Here is a 19,581-nt window from a genome sequence, read left to right as displayed (position 1 = left end):
CTGCACTGCTGGAGGACTCTGCTCCTTCCTCTATAACTCTCCTCTCCTGAAATACTCTGCACTGCTGGATGACTCCTCTCCTTCCTCTATAACTCTCCTCTCCTGAAATACTCTGCACTGCTGGAGGACTCTGCTCCTTCCTCTATAAACTCTCCTCTCCTGAAATACTCTGCACTGCTGGAGGACTCCTCTCCTTCCTCTATAACTCTTGTCTCCTGAAATACTCTGCACTGTGTAAGGGGTTATCTCCTCTCCTGAAATACTCTGCACTGCTGGAGGACTCCTCTCCTTCCTCTATAACTCTCCTCTCCTGAAATACTCTGCTCCTTCCTCTATAATTCTCCTCTCCTGAAATACTCTGCACTGCTGGAAGACTCCTCTCCTGAAATACTCTGCACTGCTGGAGGACTCTGCTCCTTCCTCTATAACTCTCCTCTCCTGAAATACTCTGTACTGCTGGAGGACTCTGCTCCTTCCTCTATAACTCTCCTCTCCTGAAATACTCTCCTCTCCTGGAGGACTCTGCTCCTTCCTCTGTCTGGTATAAAGGTTTAACACCCCCCCCCCCCCCCAAACCATAGACTTAAATGCTCACCAATCACCTGTTTATTGTATTGCAGCACAAGATGATCCAACTGTATATAATGTTTCCCCTTTACATCCCTTCTGGACCCTCTATATAGACTCTGGTGATGATTGTCTATAGTTCCCCTTCTCTGGGTACTTCCCGATCCTCACATCTCAGATTTCTCTTTTTGTAGGTTGTTCACCTCCTGCTCCTTCGATGTGATCGCAGATGACGCCTTTTCAAAACTGAAGCATTTGGAATATTTGTAAGTGGTGCAGACAGTAGAAGATGTATTGTAGGAGGAGTAGGGAACTCTGCCTGGACCAGGTTACGGTCTAAGCCAGTGGTCTCCAAACTGCGGGCCGGGCGTGACCGTTTGCTTTTATCTGGCCCCTGGGACACTATTTTGTTAATTGACACCAATGAAGGGCACAATTCCTACCAATTGCATCAATGATTGGGCACAATTCCTCCCAATGATGGGCCACAATTACTCTGAATGACGCCAATGATGGGGCACAATTCTTCCCAATGATTAGACATTCTTCCTCCCAATGACATCAATGATGGGCCATAATTCCTCCCAATTACACCAACAATGAGTCCCAATGATGGGGTGCAATTCCTCCCGATGATGCCAGTGATGGGACACTATTTATCCCACTGATACCAATGGTGGGAATTGTGTACTTCCGATAGCAACAGTCTGGCCCTCCCTAAAATCTGCAGGACAGTAAACTGGCCCCTTGTTTAGAAAGGTTGGCTCACCTTTTGCAGCTATAACAACATCAACTCTTCTGGGAAGGCCGTCCGCAAGGTTTAGGAGTGCGTCTATGGGAATTTTTGACCATTCTTCCAGAAGAGCATTTATGAGGTCAGGCACGGATGATGGTTGAAGTCAGGACTCTGTGCAGGCCAGTCAAGTTCCTCCACCCCAAACTCGCTCAGCCATGTCTTTATGGACCTTGCTTTGTGCACTGGTGGGCAGTCATGTTGGAACAGGAAGGGGAGATCCCCAAACTGTTCCCACAAAGTTGGGAGCATGAAATTGTCCAAAATGTCTTGGTATGCTGACACCTTAAGAGTTCCCTTCACTGGAACTAAGGGGCCAAGCTTAACCCCTGAAAAACAACCCCCCCACCATAATCCCCCCTTCACCAAATGATTTGAACCAGTGCACAAAGCAAGGTCCATAAAGACATAGATGAGCGAGTTTGGGGTCGAGAAACAGCATATGTGAAAGGAGCTTCTGTATCCCTCAGGAGACATTTAAAACCCAGTGCACCTTAATTTGGCTTTTCCAAAGGTTCAATTGCATTCCTCAGAATTGGGGAGATTTTTCAAAAATTGCCCAATTTTCTCCAAAATTTTGAGAAAATTAAATCTCTCAATTTTGATAATCTTTAACCCCCCCCCCCCATGACTAACTAGACTCTTTTCTTCATCAAGTTTTTGGCCAAGAATATTACCAAAGTTCAGAAACAATGTGCAGTCTACTGTTTAGATTTGAGTAAAATGTTTTTATTTACTTTTTAGGTTCATCGAAAACAACAATATCAAATCAATTTCTAGAAATGCGTTTCGTGGATTGCGGTCTCTGATCCATCTGTGAGTACATTAAAAAAAATATATAAACTATATGGCCAACACTTTATGGACATCTGACCATCACAACTATATGAGAGTTTGGACATCCAATTCCAACACCATGGTCGTTAATATGGAGTTCTAGTTCTTCTGAAAAGATGTTCAACAAGATTTTGGAGGGTCATTCGTGAAGTCAGGTACTGAATGAGAAGACCTGGCTCACAATTGGCATTCCAATTCCTCCCAAAGGTGTTCAGTAGGGATGAGGTCAGCGCAGGACATATGAGACCAAGAGTTGTTCCATTTGGACAAACCATGCTTTTATGGACCCCACTTCTTGCAAACATTTCCACAATATTTTTGGCGTGTATGAGGAATTTGTGAGGTCAGGTACTGATGTTGGATGTGAAGACCTGGCTCACAAATTGGCATTCCTATTCATCCCAAAGGTGTTCAGTAGGATTGAGGTCAGGGCTCTGAAAAGGGCACTTGAGTTCCTCTACACCAAACTGGTCAAACCATGTTTTTATGGAGATGTTGGTTGAGAAGACCTGACTCATTCCAATTCATCTCAAAGGTGTTAAGTAGGGTTGAAGTCATGGCTCTCTACAGGACACTCAAGTTCCTCCCTGCCAAACTGGTCAAATCATATCTTTATAGAGATGTTGGTTGAGAAGACCTGACTCATTCCAGTTCATCGCAAAGGTGTTCAGTATGGTGGAGGTCAGGGCTCTGTGGAGGACACTAGAGTTCCTCCACCCCAAACTGGTCAAATCATGTCTTTATGGAGATGTTGGTTGAGAAGACCTGACTCATTCCTTTTCATTGCAAAGGTGTTCAGTAGGGTTGAGGTCAGGGCACTATGCGAGACTCTCGAGTTCCTCCACCCCAAACTGGTCAAACCATGTCTTTATGGAGGTGGCTTTGTACACAGGGGAACAGTCATGGTGTAACAGAAAAGGGTCTTCACCAAACTGTTATACAAAGACATTTTAGATAATTTTGCCTTTTAGTCTTGTGGTGATACATTAGCAATATCCTTCACTGGAAGCCCCCTGGACTCAACTATTTGGAGGGGGTTTGCCTAGGTTAGGCCATGAATTGTAATAAAACTGGCAATAGATTTTTCCGGCTCCCATTATATTAGCTATTAATAAATGCCATTTTCTGTCCTGAACTAGCTTTTTCAAACCTTTTGTTGTCTGGATGAAACAAATTTTATGTTTTTTTTTCTTTTTTCCTTTTCCTAAATGTCTTAGGAGTTTGGCTAATAATCATCTGGAGTCTCTTCCGAGTGGGATGTTTAGGCCCCTGACAGCCTTAAAACACATGTAAGTATATACAGTAGCAGACATTTATTTCCTTTACAGAACAAAGACAAGTATAAAGTTTCCAGGGATGGGCAGGTTTCTGCTGGACGTTAGTCTTTAGTAAATGCTGATTTTTTTTTTGTAGTTATCTCAGTTGAATGTTCTTATTTTGTTGGTTTTCTGGTTAGTTTGGAGCCGTGTGTTGTATGGCCGTATAGCTTATACTTTGAATTTGTGTGCCTCCTGCTGGCTCATTGGACTATAACACTGCTGAGGTCTTCCTCCACCTCAACTGCTCATGCCTAAAGCCCCCAGGGCCTGAAAACATATCAGACTTGGCAGTACTGCATCGTAGACAGGTTCCAACTCTGCGCCTTCTAAAGCAGCGGTCGCCAACCTGTGATCTGTGGACCACTGATGGTCCACGAGAAAAGTTTGGTGGTTCCCAGAGGTTCTTCCACAAAAAAAAAACCATTGTGGCAGATATATACTCACAGGGAGGTGATGGGAGTAGAGCGCAGAGCGGTAGGTGAAGGAGGAGGGGACTTGCAATGGAAGCGCTGATCACAGACTGTGGGAGGGAACTCAGAGCTCGAGCACATGGCTGGATAAGGAAGTGAGATCCAATGATGAGTCTGTGTAAGGCAGCAGTGTGATCCAGGGTGAGGGGGGCAGAGAGCGGAGCATTGTGTGTATAAAGTAAGGCATAGAAAATTCATGTTAGTGGTCCTCGGGATTAAAAATTGTGACGTTAGTGGTCCGTGAGGTTTGAAAGGTTGGCGACCACTGTTCTAAATCATTGGGGATGGTGGTGTGATTATATTGGGACAGTTTTTTAACAGGTTTAGTCATCCTCACTAGTTAAATGAGGCACCATCACCCACACTAGTTACATGAGCAAAGTCACCCACACTATGACTTGAAGGAACTTTGCAGTGCTGCTCCAAGCATGAGTGTGTCCTCTTTCCCCTTGGTCCTCAGGTTATAGGGGTTCAAATAGTCTCATCTGGCAACAACAATAATGGGCATCCAGAATGCCACTCTCTTGCCCGACCCATGTAGAGTAAGGCCTCAGACAGTTGTTCCCCACTGACCCAACGCATTTCGCCACACCCACGGGGCCAAGTCATAGAGACCCTAGATTACAGACCTCTATAAATAAGCTTTGGTGGATAGGGCAAAACATGTCAGGGGGCGTGGCCAGTAGAGAAGCACTGGCTGAGGTCGTACAACACACTGTACATGGGTCGGGTGGCAGAGCAGCATTCTGGATGCCCATTACTGTAGTCTCCCACACTAGTGTCATGAGGAATAGTCACCCACATCTGGGCAGGTCAACTGATTTGCTGCAGTGTGCTTCCGCCTGTCTGGCTGACTTTATGTCTAGTCTGGCAGGGGGAGATATAAACGGGTGGAAGCGCGGAGAGTAAGGGAGTTGTTGGGGCTTGAGTACTACACATGTAAGGATGTAGCTGGAGATCTACTAAACAGTGTGCTCCTGAGAGGGACCTTTGAATGGGTGAAAGATTTGGACTATTTCCTATATGGACTGTAGGGGACATCGGGGCTCAAGTTGGGGAAGTACACCAAAGCAACTAGATTGAAGGTTTACCAAGAATGTGATATATTGTTACACTATTATCTGGAATTCAAGTAAAGTGTCCATTTGTTCAACTGCATCATGTGACCTGTGAGTACTGCAAGGGAACTTTTCGGGGTAACAGAGTAATGTTGAGTTCAGGAAGGAGGAGCAGCAAGTTTGAGTTGGAAGCAGTGGTGGTGGCGGCCAGGAGATGGAGAGTCTTGGATGGTGGGATAGGCCTCCCTAGGCGGCTGGGCAACCAATACCAGTACTTTGTCCTCAGTCACAGCATGGGGCTGATCTTTGAGGACTTGGCCTGGAACCCTAGCCTGTGGATGGAACTCACCATAGGACTTAGTGTCATTGGGAGACGGTGCTCTGGTACCATCACTGCCCGGAGAGGAGTCACTGGCAGGATGTATAAGGTGGACATTTCCTTGCCTTTGTGAAGTGAATATGACCTCCAGTCCAAAGGGGGGGGGGGGGGGGGAGGGGGGCACTAACACTCACTAGTTGCATGAGACATTGCCACCCTTACTGCAACACATATACAGTGTATCTATCTGTAAACTCTTACAGAGGCAGTAAACATGGACATACCCTTGAAATAAATGATAGAGTCATATGTTGATGTAGCTGCCCATCGAAAAATAAATTCTAACACTGTCCTCTACTGCAGTGATCTACGTGGAAACCCCTTACACTGCGACTGTCGGATCAAGTGGCTGGTGCACTGGGTACACGGACCCGGGAAAAACGTTGCCATTTGGCCCCCACTGCCATGCCAGGAAGCGGGCAAAATGAAGGGGCGGGACCTGACTGGATTGTCAGAAAAAGAATTTGACTGCGTCACCGGCAGTAAGTACCGGCAGAAACCTGCTATCCTAAAATCACACACTTCTCATAGCCATAGGTACAAGAGAGCAAAACATTTCGGCAAACTTGATTTTGACGCAAAATTGCACCTTCTTTTTTCTTCTTTTTTTTTGGGCTCTGGATATGCCTTGGGGCACAGGGATTTGGTTTATTTAAAAGCTAAGCTCCAGGATAGACATGTGTAGTTTGTTTCATTCCAAATCGAATTTGGATGAATTTTTTGTTATTAAAAAATTCGGATGTATCCAAATTTCCGAATTACAATAGTACTGAATTTAAACGAATCCAAAACAATGAAACAAAATTCCGAATCGAATTGGAATCCTTTTCAAATTTGAATTTCTGAAGAGGATAAAACAGAATAGAAAATTATGTAATAGAATAAAAAAAAAAATTAAAAAAAAAAAGAATAGATTAAAATATAACCATCTTCTGAAATTCAAATTTCAAATAGAATAAATTTGAATAGAATAGAAAAAAAAAAGAAAAAAAAAATAGACTAGAAAGAATATAACAATTTCCCAAAATTTGAATAGAATAAATTTGAATAGAAAAGATTAGAATAAAAAAATAGAATATAACTATCTTGCAAAATTCTAATTTAGAATAGAATATAACCATTTTCCAAAATTCAAATCGAATACAAAATAATATAATAGAAAATAAAGGGATAAAATAAAAAAACAATTGAATAAAACAAAGAATATAACCGTCTTCTGAAATTTTCATTCAAATAGAATGAAATAAAATAGAATATAACCATCTTCTGAAATTCTAATTTCAAATAGAATGGAAAAGAATAGAATAGAAGAAAAGAAACAGAATAGAATACATTTGCATAGAAAAGATATATAAAATAGAATATAACCATCTTACGAAATTCAAATTTAGAATAGAATACATTTAAATAGAATATAACCATTTGCCAGAACTCAAATAGAATAGAAAAACAAAAAAAAACAATCTGTATGCAGATTTTGTGCCTCTTTCCCCTACTGACTAAAAGGCCCTCAAATAACAAAAAAAAAAAAAAAATCTGTATGCAAATTGTTTTATGCCTTTTTCCCCATTGATTAAAAAATCTAAAAAAAAATAATAATAATCATTAAGGCAAAAAAAATAATTCTGTGAACAAAATTATTTTGTGCCTCCCCCCCCCCCCCCCCCCCCCCATTGACTAAAGAAACCTCAAATAACAAAAAAAAAAAAACTCAGAACATCAAAACAGCAAAAATAAAGAAAACCTCAGAGGAGACCATTGTAGCCTTAAAACCACCTTTTTCCCCTTTGACTTCAATAAAGGTTACAGACATTTCTACAAAGTGAAATCTTGTCAGTTTTGCTCATCTTTAGGAGTACACCAGAGACTGTACAACCCAACCGGGTCTCCTAAACCTGAAATATCTCTTTTTATAGAAACACGGAGGAGTGACAGCAGAAAAAGAGCAAGCGGTCCATAGAGTGCGCCTTTTCATTTTTAACTTTTGTCTTACTTCTTAGAGATCTATTTTTTTCTAAGCATTTTTTTACATCATTTACTGTTGATTCACTCATAACTCTGCTGGAGATCTGCTCCAAGCATCTACTACTCTTTTTCAGTAAAATAATACATTCTCAGGTTAGATGTGAATGTTTCTCCTGATGGTTTCGGCCCTCCTGAACCTTATTCACGTCCCTCGTAGATTTAAAGGTTTCATTCTTAGCACCACTTTTCCCTCCTTTCCTCCAGACTCCACATATTACGTTCCTGAAGTCTCTCTCGATATGTTTTATCCCTCAGACCTTTCACCATTTTTGCCCTTTTTGGACTCACCCTTTCAATATCTTTATGTAACCAGAATTGGGCACAGTGGGGTCAGTTCACTAATTGTTGCTTGCAAAATTTTGTGGGTATTTTTTTATATAATATCACATACAAAAATAAACGATAACACAAGAGATCAATTCATCAAAGTAAAATATCAAAATTGTGGTAAATTCAGCAAAATTGGGAGGTAAATACAAAATAAAAATTGAGATAAATCGTTAAGGTCAGTTCACTCAAAGAACATAAAAATGTGTTCTCTTGTGTAGCTGTACCTTCTTGTGTAAGGCCAGCCTTTCTCTCAGCCTCCTTACTTCACAGGGACCCTTGAAATAGGGGTTCTCTGAGACTCGAAAACTATTAAATCCAATCCATTAGTGGGTCAGTAGGAAAAATGTCCCTTACGATGGCGGTCAGTGGGAAGAATGTCCCTTATGTTGGCGGTCAGTGTAAGGAATGCCCCTACATTGGCAGTCAGCGGGAAGAATGTCCCTTACGTTGGCAGTCAGCGGGAAGAATGTCCCTTACGTTGGCGGTCAGCAGGAAGAATGTCCCTTACGTTGGCGGTCAGCGGAAAGAATGTCCCTTTTGTTGGCGGTCAGCGGGAAGAATGTTCCTTATGTTGGCGGTCAGCGGGAAGAATGTCCCTTTTGTTGGCGGTTAGTGGGAAGAATGTCCTTTACGTTGGCGGTCAGCGGAAAGAATGTCCCTTTTGTTGGCGGTCAGCGGAAAGAATGCCCCTTACGTTGGCGGTCAGCGGGAAGAATGTCCCTTACATTGGTGGTCAGTGGGAGGAATGTCCCTTACATTGGTGATCAGTGAGAAGAATGTTCCTTACATTGGCGGTCAGCGGAAAGAATGTCCCTTACCTTGGTGGTCAGTGGGAAGAATGTCCCTTACGTTGGCGGTCAGCGGGAAGAATGTCCTTTACATTGGCGGTCAGCGGAAAGAATGCCCCTTACGTTGGCGGTCAGCAGGAAGAATGTACCTTACGTTGGCGGTCAGTGGGAATAATATCCCTTACGTTGCCGAACAGCGGGAAGAATGTCCCTTACATTGGTGGTCAGTGGGAGGAATGTCCCTTGCATTGGTGATCAGTGAGAAGAATGCCCCTTACATTGGTGGTCAGTGGGAAGAATGTTCCTTACATTGGTGATCAGTGAGAAGAATGTTCCTTACATTGGCGGTCAGCGGAAAGAATGTCCCTTACATTGGCGGTCAGCGGAAAGAATGCCCCTTTCGTTGGCGGTCAGCGGGAAGAATGTCCCTTACGTTAGCGGTCAGCGGGAAGAATGTCCCTTACGTTGGCGGTCAGCGGGAAGAATGTCCCTTACATTGGCGGTCAGCGGTAAGAATGCCCCTTTCGTTGGCGGTCAGCGGGAAGAATGTCCCTTACGTTAACGGTCAGCGGGAAGAATGTCCCTTTTGTTGGCGGTTAGTGGGAAGAATGTCCTTTACGTTGGTGGTCAGCGGGAAGAATGTCCCTTACGTTAGCGGTCAGCGGGAAGAATGTCCCTTACGTTAGCGGTCAGCGGGAAGAATGTCCCTTACGTTAGCGGTCAGCGGGAAGAATGTCCCTTACGTTAGCGGTCAGCGGGAAGAATGTCCCTTACGTTGGCGGTCAGCGGGAAGAATGTCCCTTACATTGGCGGTCAGCGGAAAGCATGCCCCTTTCGTTGGCGGTCAGCGGGAAGAATGTCCCTTACGTTAACGGTCAGCGGGAAGAATGTCCCTTTTGTTGGCGGTTAGTGGGAAGAATGTCCTTTACGTTGGTGGTCAGCGGGAAGAATGCCAACTACCAAGTGGTGTGGAACCTGCAGGCATCATCAGATGGGAGGTCAGTTGGTTACAGTTTAGGAACTAATCAACCTCTGAAGGAACCCCTGGTTGAGAATGGCTGGTATAGGCACAGAATATTTTAGGAATGTACAAAAAAACAATGAGGGGAATTCTGAACTAGCCAGTAAGTTAAAAGAATACAGGTGTCCTTTTATGAAAGTGCGGTAAAATACCGCTTTTCAGTTCTCAGGCATTCTCAGAGGAGATCGCTCTCCTCTGAGTGCCTGTTTATGAAAGTGTGTAGATCGCTTCTCATGTTGAGTTGAGGAGCGATCTACAAACGCCGGGAACTCCTGAGAATGGCTCCTCTCACTGTAATCTCGCGTGATATAGCGGGATTACAGTATGAGGAACCATAAAATACAAAAGTTTAACACAAATCAGCACACATTATTCCCCAACATATTAATAAAATAATAAAGTTAAATTCCCCCTACACAATATACATTAACCTAATTATAAAAAAAACATTGTTTTTATCAATATTTAAAGATCATACATGTCCCTATTTAAATGTGAATGGTGTATAGTAAATGAATGTAATGCACATATGTAATGCAGCTATACACCATTCATATAAATGCAAAATACATTTATAATCATTAAAAAAATAATTTTAATAAAGTATACAAGTATAAATATTTATTAATAAATTAAAATAAAATATATTTCATTATAGATAAACATAAAAATTGATAAACTGGTGCGATGCGAGAACACTGCGAATCCACTGCGGGTTCCCGCATCGCACCGACTCGCATGTCAGTTCACACTGCCATATGCGAATCGCTGGGGAGTGTCAATACATTGTTAAGGACACCCCCAGATCAGCTTGCATATCGCACTGCGAACTGACAGTTCGGACATGAATCGGATCGCATATGTGTGAACACACATGCGATCCGATTCTGGTCCGAACAGAAAAAAGGGTCCTGTGCGTGTTTGCACCGAATGCGGTGCGATATCAGCCATACTATCTGTACAGCTGATATCGCACCGCACAGACATCGCATGTAATGTGAATGGCAGTGTGCTGCAAATAACATGCGATGCCTGTGCGATGTCCGGCATCGCGCAAGTGTGAACTGGGCCTAAAAGTTAACACCCCCAAATCAGTTCACATATCGCAGTGCGATCTGCAAACTCGGACAGTAATCGAATCGCATGGGTGTGAACACCCATGCAATCCGATTCTGCTGTGGACCAATAAAAGGGTCCTGTAAGAGTTTGGTCCGAGGGCAATGCAAATTTAGCAATACTATCTGTATGGCTGAAATCGCATCGCACAGAGATCGGATGTGATTTTGCACTGCGGTGCGAATCACATCCGATCTCGGACACCGCAGCAGTGGGAACTGGCCCTAAATCATATTGCATTTGCACCAAAATGGTACAGGACCCTTTATTTGGTCCGCACTGGAATCGGATCGCATGGGTGTGAACACCCATGCGATCCGATTCCTGCACCATTACATAGTTCGCACTGCGATCTGTGAAATGATCTGGGGGTGTCATTAACTTTACATTGACACCCGCAGTGGTGCGCAGATGTCAATGTAGGTGCGATGTGAAAACCCGCACAGGAATCACGCTGGTTCACGCATCGCACAAGTGTGAACCCAGCCAGAGACGTGAACATCTAAAAAAAAATATATATATATATATATATATATATATATATATATATATATCTATATATAGATACACATATATATATATATATATATATATAGATGTATATTTATATATATATATATATATATATATATATATATATATATATACACATACATACATACATATATATATATATATATATATATATATATATATATATATATATATATATATATATATATATATATATATATATATATATATACACACACACTATAAATTCCTATCCTGCTGGTTTTGGGGTGTGTAATGGTGGGGAAGATGTGCTCTGACTGTTTGGTGAAAGAAAGAAGTCAAAAGACTTCTTTCTTTCTCCAGAATATCAGCCAGTTTCAGGCTTCTCACTCTGATTCTCCACTTCTGAAATGGTGAATCAGAAAGTGAGAATTCTGTCACAGATCGCCAGTGAGGTGTGGAGATCGCACCTTCATAAACTGGCCGTTTCTGTGAATTCTCACTGTGCTGAGATAATCAGCGGAGAACATGTTCTCCGCTGATTATCTCAGTTTCATAAACTGGTAAAGCGCTGAGATCAGCGGTGAGACTCGGGATCGCCGCTGATCTCAGTTTCATAAAAGGACACCACAATGTAGAAATGTTAATGACCTAAGAGCTCAGGAGAGTAAATAATTTGTAACATTGTACTAGAAGGAGATTGTTCTTTGAGAAAGATTTGATCATCTTTAATGTGCCTTCATCCAATCATCAACTATTTTTAATCCTTATACTGCTGGTGTTAATAAGTAGCTGGGAAGGTGGATCATATTTACTTGTTTTAAGCTTTTTTTTTTTTTTTTTTTTTTTTTACATTTCTTCTTCAGTTGCTTCCTGCTTTCTGGCCTAGGCCAAAATGAGGTCATACATCCCAGAATCCTTTATCACATTTTTTTTTTTCTTTCATCTGGGGGAAGTGGAGGAAGGGGCTTTCTCAGCTAAGCACATCCTGCTGCCTGCATATCTGAGTGCCAGGAAGTAAATGCTACATGAATCGCCTGCCCTTACTCAAGATGGCCGCAGCTGGGAAATCCTAAGAGGTTTAATACTGTGTCATTTTGTATTTTTTTTTTTTTTTGGATTAAGTGGGAAAAGATTAGAACCTCAACCAAGTACTAAACCCCCCCCCACCCCCCCCAAAAAAATAATTACCTTTTACTTAGCATGATGTAACTTGAAATTCTGAATCTTCCTCTAGTACCTCTAGTCTGTACCTTTTAGTAATATGGGGTTTTCTGTTGATTCTGTAGACATTATCCAGAGATGGACCTTCAAGTTTCCATCCTTGTCGGTGAAGGCCTTCGAGTACCTGTCAGAGCAGTACGTGGTGATCGCACATCCGTTCGAGGGACGCTGCACCTTCCTGGAGTGGGATTATGTGGCCTATCAGTTTAGACACTTTGACAGCATCAAAGGTACCTTTTACAGTGAGAGTTTTTTGTATTATTGTTTTTTTTTTGCTCCTCATGAAGGAGTTAAAGTTACTCCAGGAAGGCATAGTTATTAAAGAGGAGTGTATCCTTACCTCTCCAGTGCCTCCTGAAGACTGGTGGGAAACTAAGGGCGGCTTCACACATCCCCGCTGCGCTTTTTGGCCAAAAAGCTGCTAACCCGTGGTTTTGCTGTAATTTCCCACAGACTTCTAAGAGGTCCTGCGGTTTCGGAAAGTGCACCAAAACTCCTACATGCTGCATCTTTGGTGTGCTTCTTGAAGCTGCACCAAAACAACGAGACATCATAGAAGTCTAATGGGAAAGCGCAGCTAACCTGCGGGGCAGTACGAATACGAATTTATCTGACCTTATGAACTATCCAAAATAACGAATGCTGCATCTAAACGAATGGAACGTAACAAATTAGTAATAAATAATAAGAATAAAAAGTTATTATTCTTATTATTTATTATGATTTGTTACATTCCATTTGTTTAGATGCGGCATTCGTTATTTCAGATAATTCATAACTGCAGAAAAATTTGTATTCGTTACGTTCACTAACAGCCAAATTTGAAAGGAAAAATTAATGGTTATTAGTTGGTTATTATTTCAGATTTTCAAATTTTTGGGTTTTCTAATTTTGGGATTTTCATTTTTGGATTTTCGAATCTTCTAATTTTTGAATTTCCGAGTTAGAAGATTCGAAAATCCAATTTTTGAATTTCCGAATTTATTGAATCTCCGAATTTTTGAATTTCTGATTTTTGAATCTCGGAATTTTTGAATTTCCGAATTTTTGAATCTCCAAATTTCCAAATTTCGAAATTTTTGAATCTCCAAATTTCCTAATTTTTGAATCTCCCGACTTTTGAATCTCCGAATTTCCGATTTTTTAATCTCTGAATTTTCTAATCTCCGAATTAGATTTTTGAATTTTTGAATCTCTGAATTTTTTAATCTCCGAATTTACAAATTTTTGAATTTCTGAATTTTTGAATTTTGAATCTTCGAAAATTAGATTTTTGTATTTCCGAATTTTGGAATAATTTGTTTAAAATGGGCTTTCATTTATTAGACTATTTCCAAATTAACAATTTGTTGAATTTTGCAAAAAATGAATCTAATTGCACATGTCTAATCGACACTCCTGGTAATGTCCATTTCCCACCAGATTTCAGGGAACCATTACTTTTGGGTGGAGTAGAGTGAAGGCAGAGAGGTAAGTATTCAGTCGTCTTTTAGGCCCCCTTATCAGGAGCGGGATCTAGTTTTTCTCAGTGGGGGATCTGTCCACCGATCCCCTGCTGAGCCGAGTGGTTGGATGACAGGTCCAGCCCACTCTGCTCTATAGGCAACCAGATGTCAATGAAGCAGCTGTCCATTTACACCAGACTGCCCCCCAATCCGATCAGATGGAGGAAAATGGATCCCCTTTCATCTGTTTTCATCAGATCGGAGGTAGAAAGGTCCATCTACATCTGACTGCCCACAGAGGAGAATGGAAGGTCCAATCGAGTCCAGCTGAAAAACAGACAGGCAGACCCGATCGGACCTCTTCCAAGCACATCCCATTCACACCTGATAACGGAAACACACATTTCAATTTTTTGGGGCTTTTTTTTTTTGTAAAACGTGGCACACATAGGGCAACCTATTCATTTGAATGGGCTGCCCTATGTAGGACAAATGCCCCAAAGTAGCTCAAGAACCTTCTTGGTAAAACACGTCTCTGCTAATCGTGATTGGGGTGTAATTAATAATTAGGTTTCATTTGCATCCAGGCATTTCCGAATGCCAAAAACACGTTTGCCGCTGAGAGTTTTGTAAAAAGCGCATCACTCGTGTTGCCATTTAGGCTGAGTTTCCAGACGCAAAACACGGTGCGTGTTAGAAATGTGCTGCAAACGCACGTCGTACTTGCATCGCCACAGCACTTCGCACGCATGACATGCCACACGACGCACAGAAACCAGGAGGTAAAAAGGGAAAGGATTTAGGTCACACTAGCTAGTGTTGTTATTGGCCAAAACCAAAAACCTAGAACATCAAAGTCGCAAGCACAAAAGGGTGGTGTGAACCAGCCCTATTAAAAGCTGAACTCCAGTGCCAGTTTTATTTCATTTTGGATGGAATGGGGAAGGGTTCAAATCTCTGTCAGGCTGTGGAGATGTAGATATTGAGTTGCTGTTGATTTTACAATTTTCCTTACATCTTTGTTTCCATGGTGCAGGTATTGCGGTGGTCTCCTGCCTGCCTTTGGTAATTGGCAAGCAGTTATTCGTTGTGGTGGCCCAGTTATTTGGTGGTACTTACGTCTACCGCCGAGACCCCTCTCCTGGAAGCACGACAGCATTTCGTCCTTTCCAGCACTTTACAGACATCCGCAAGCCCAACGACCTTGAGAGCTTCACGTCCTCCGAAGGGGACCTCTACTTCATCATCGCAGACAGTGCCAAGTCTGGAGCCAGCACCCTTTACAGATGGAACGGTGTGGGCTTCTACCCGCAGCAGCAGCTGCCTCGTTGGTACCGTGACACGGACGCTGAACCCCTAATGCTCTCGGGTTCCCCACATCTGATCATGAGTAGTGGCTCCCAGAGACCTCTAGTATATCGCTTTGAGAACAAGCGCTTGGAACGCCTCACTGATATTCCGGAAGCCTGGGATGTCTACGCCGTCAAACACTTTACCGATGCAGAGGACGGGGTGTTTGCTTGCCTGGTGAGATACATGGGAGACTCTTCTTTGGTTAGGTGGGATGGCTCCATGTTTAAACAGTTGCAGCAGCTGCCGTCCCGAGGTTCCCACGTCTTCCAACCTCTTCTCCTCGGTCTACATTGGCACGCTCTCCTGGGCAATGACTATGGCTACGCCTGGATATACCAACTTGAAAAATGGAAACACTGGGAAGTTGAGGAGACCAATGACAAGGAAGGATCTTCAGGGCCTTTGGTGCCCATGCAGGAATTCAAAGTGTTGGAAGCCAGAGCTTTAACCACAGTGCGTGTGCGGGGGAGGGAGTTCATTTTTGTGGCAAGCTTCGGAGGGGACACGGTGGTTTATGAGTACATAGAGAAAGACAATTCAATATGAGCTTGTCTGGACAAATGAGCTAAGCGAGATAGAAAAGCCAAGGCCTCAAACTGGAAATAAAAGCCATCACACAACCTCTATTATGAAAACCAAAGGCACTGTTTTAACTGAAACAGATTTATTTTTCATTATCAATATAAAGGACACCGAAAACAACCTCATTTTCTAAAGAATAACAATTTGCTTCACTTCATTACAGTAAACACAAATATTAACACTCAAAATCAAGGAATGCAATTGTGTCAGGAGGAAATCACCCAAGCATAAGTTCAGGGACTTTGACAGGGGGTGGGAGGACCTTACCCAGCCATAACCTTAAGGACTGTGATAAGGTTATGTTTGGGTAATGTCTTTCTGACCCCATTGCAGCCCTTAAGGTTATGACTGGGCAAGGACCTCCTTACCCTATGAACTGTGAAGAGTCCGGAGAAACTTACCCAAACATAATCCTCAAGGACCGTGATTGGGTGCCAGGAAGACCTTACCCAGCCATAACCTTACAGTTTGTAATAGGGGTCAGGAAGAACTTACCCAACCATAACCTCAAGGACTGTGCTGGGAATCAGGAGGACCTTACCCAGCCATAAGGATTGTGGTAAGTTTATGGTTGGGCAATGTCTTCCTGACCCTATTGCAGTCCGCAAGGTTATGGCTGGGCAAGGTCCTCCTGAACCTATGGAGTGTAATTGGGAGTCAAGAAGACCTTACCCAGCCATAACCTCAAAGTGTGCAATAGGGTCAGGAGGAATTTACCCAACCATAACCTCGAGGACTGAAATGGTGATCAGGAGGACCTCACCCAATCATATCCTCAAGGACTGTGATTGGGGGGGGGGGGGGGGGGGCAGGATGACCTTACCCTGCCATAACCTTAAGGATTGTGGTAAGGTTATGGTTGGGTAATGTCCTTCCGACCCCATTGCAGTCCTTAAGGTTATAAGCTTGGTGAGTTCCTCCTTATCCTTATGGACGGTTATGGTGTCAGGAGGACGTTACCCAACCATAACCTCAAGGACTGTGATTGGGGATCAGGAAGACCTTAATCCAGCTGTAACCTTAAGGTTTGCAATAGGAAACCTATTCAGGAGGAATTTACCCAACCATAACCTCAATGACTATAATGGAGGTCAAGAGCACCTTACCCAATCACATCCTCAAGGACTGTGATTGGGGGTCAGGAAAACCTTATCCAATCATAACCTTAAGGACTGTGGTAAGTTTAAGGTTGGGTAACGTCTTACTGACCCAATTGCAGTCCTTAAGGTTATGGCTGAGCGAGTTCCTCCTGACCCTATAGACTGTGATGGGGGTCAAGAGGACCTTACCCAGCCATAACCTTAAGGATTGCGATCAGGGTCAGGAGGATCTCGCTCAACCAGAACTTCAAAAAAAAAAAAAAAAGCCTTTGGAAATGTAAAGTGACTGGTTAATAGAACTAATATAAAAAACATAACCACAAAGAATGGACACCTTGTATTTTTACAATTGTTTTGTACATTTCATATATTGAATAATGTTGCAATCTTTACAGATAACAGTTACATTCTGACTGGTGTTAAAATCTAAAGCCACAAAAATCTATTAAAACCACATTCACAGGGCTGGCATGAAGGTGCTATTATTATATTGTGTTAATAATATTAAACCTCCTTCAACATGGGTCTCAACTTAGACCAAACCCTAAAACTTTACAGCTACATTTGTGTAAATAAAGTATCAACTTTTAGATTAATTTGTGTCCGGAATCATAATGGTGTTCTAGCTAAAAAGTCCCATATACAAAGTCTAGATGGTTGGCAAGTGTATGTGTGTATACTCGGGTCCCACCAGCGACACTAGGACATCTCTAACATCTCTTATGCCTGTCCCAATCCCACCCATTGTTACTTTTGTCCGAGTCCTTGTTGAAGATTTTCCCTCATTTCCTGTCTGGTGCAACCGTTGTCAGCAGGACAGGAAGTGAGGGGAAAACTTCTCTAATGGAGCCTAGAGTATCCATAGATACCTGATGGGCGTTCTACTCCTCCACGCCATTCAAATGGAAAAATTTAGTTTTTGGCTTGACGTTTTTTTTTTATTACCCCCTCCAGTGGGGGGATGAGTCCAAACTTCATTCCCTTCAAGAAGTACGGCCTCTGAAAAAAATTAGCATCAGAAAGACATCCAGGAGTGTTGAATGCCTCCACCCCCTGCTGTACACTGTGGTACCTTTCACCGGCCCTCCTTCCTCCATTACTACACAGTCCTGTAGAGGGCAGCAGCTGGAACCACAGTTTACAACGGGATGGGGGGCAGGCACTCAACATTCCTGGAGTGTTCTAGATCACAGAAATGCACCCATCTGGATGGGGGAACAGCAATAATTAGCCATGTACCTTAAAGTGAATGTAAAGTCAATTTTTTTTTCCTAGTTTTGGATGAAGCATGAACCCCCCCCCCCATCAGGTTTTTACTGCTGTCTAGGGGAGATTAAAGCTGAACTCTCAGCTCTGAGGAAATCTTAAGACTACCCTTGTGGTGGAGCTCTCACTCACCCTGCACTGCCAGGGTTAAATGCTCATTAGGGGAACAAGAAGGCTCCATGCACACCTGTGGGACTTGTTACATAGTAGGTGAGGTCGAAAAAAGACGCAAGTCCATCCTATGTGTGTGATTATATCACACACATTGTCATGTGACTTTGGACATCAAAGTCGCATGACAAGTCTCAGCCAGTGGAAAACATTTTTTTTTTTGGGCGGCCTCAAACATGAATCTATCCATTGCATATAGGGGGCGACCTGGAGAGAGGGGGCAACACCCGGGTGCCCCTAAAGGACGGACCGCCACTAGTCTTTGTGCAACTTAAAGTTGCAACAACTTTAAAAAAAGGTGCCTGCACTTCATTGGTGTGACTTTTGGTGCAACTTTGATCCGACTTTACATTCTCTGGATCAAAGTTGCACCAAAAGTCACTCCAAAGTTGCACTGGAAATCATGCGGCTTTAGAGAGGTGCTAATGTGAATGAAGCCTAAAATGCAGTTTTAAGCGCCTTGTCCCTTTTGCTCCTGCAGTCTCTCCCTCTCCTTTGCAACTGGTCCCCCTGCACCCGCTTCTCTTCCACACTTTGTTGGGAGGCGCTGTGTTGTCATCAAATACAATGCAGGACCAGCAGTCTTGCATTGTAAGTGAGGATGCCGGGGGCCCGCCTACAACCCAAAGTGTGGAAGGGGTAGAGGAGAGCGCCATCTGCTGGGGCTGTGAGGGATAAGGTAAGTAAAATTGCCTTTTAGGCTTCAATGCATACACAGCATGCAGCACCTGTATTACAACCTTTTCACCTCCCCCAATGTACATCTACCCCACCCCTCTTGTTTGGGGGTCTGAGACTGCCTTGTAGGTTTCTTACTAAAATGAGAAAAGCATATATATCTACTTAGACAATACTGAATCAAAACGGCTGCGATATAAAAGTAAACCCGATCACTAAAATCTCATACATGTTTTTTTTTTTACATGTTCCTGTCACCTCAAAAGTCATTTTCAATATTTTTTAATCAGCAGATTTCATTAAAATATTCCCTGGTGATCCTGCCATGAAGGTCCTTGTTCAGGCACTTCCTGGATTATAGGGTGACAACGCCCCTATCTACCAATTGCTCTCCTGTGTGATCACATGCACCCCCTGGTGGTGACTACAAGAAGCAGCACTATCACACCTTGCTCAGGCGTAAACCAGAAAGAGGAGGAGGAAGGAGGAAGAAAGAGGAGTAGGAGGAAAGAGGAGGAGGAGGAGTAGGAGGAAGAAAGAGAGAGGTGGAGGAGGAAGAAAGAG

At 42.9% G+C, this 19,581-nt stretch overlaps 1 protein-coding gene across 1 annotated transcript in view; it reads left to right on the top strand.

The window, feature by feature from the left end:
* Nucleotides 1–17,498, top strand: part of LOC141110295 (leucine-rich glioma-inactivated protein 1-like) — a 38,852-nt gene extending 21,354 nt beyond the window's left edge. The window contains exons 4-9 of the mRNA XM_073601590.1: nt 762–833; nt 2,105–2,176; nt 3,415–3,486; nt 5,727–5,905; nt 12,488–12,652; nt 14,904–17,498. Coding sequence (XP_073457691.1) covers nt 762–833; nt 2,105–2,176; nt 3,415–3,486; nt 5,727–5,905; nt 12,488–12,652; nt 14,904–15,766 — 1,423 coding nt within the window. The 3' untranslated portion in view covers nt 15,767–17,498. The remainder of the gene's footprint in view (nt 1–761; nt 834–2,104; nt 2,177–3,414; nt 3,487–5,726; nt 5,906–12,487; nt 12,653–14,903) is intronic.
* The last annotated feature ends 2,083 nt before the right edge of the window (nt 17,499–19,581 follow it).

This window comes from Aquarana catesbeiana, linkage group LG10, assembly GCF_042186555.1.
Source record: "Aquarana catesbeiana isolate 2022-GZ linkage group LG10, ASM4218655v1, whole genome shotgun sequence".
Classification (NCBI taxonomy): Eukaryota; Metazoa; Chordata; class Amphibia; order Anura; family Ranidae; genus Aquarana; species Aquarana catesbeiana.
This window is presented reverse-complemented; position numbering and strand designations above follow the sequence as displayed.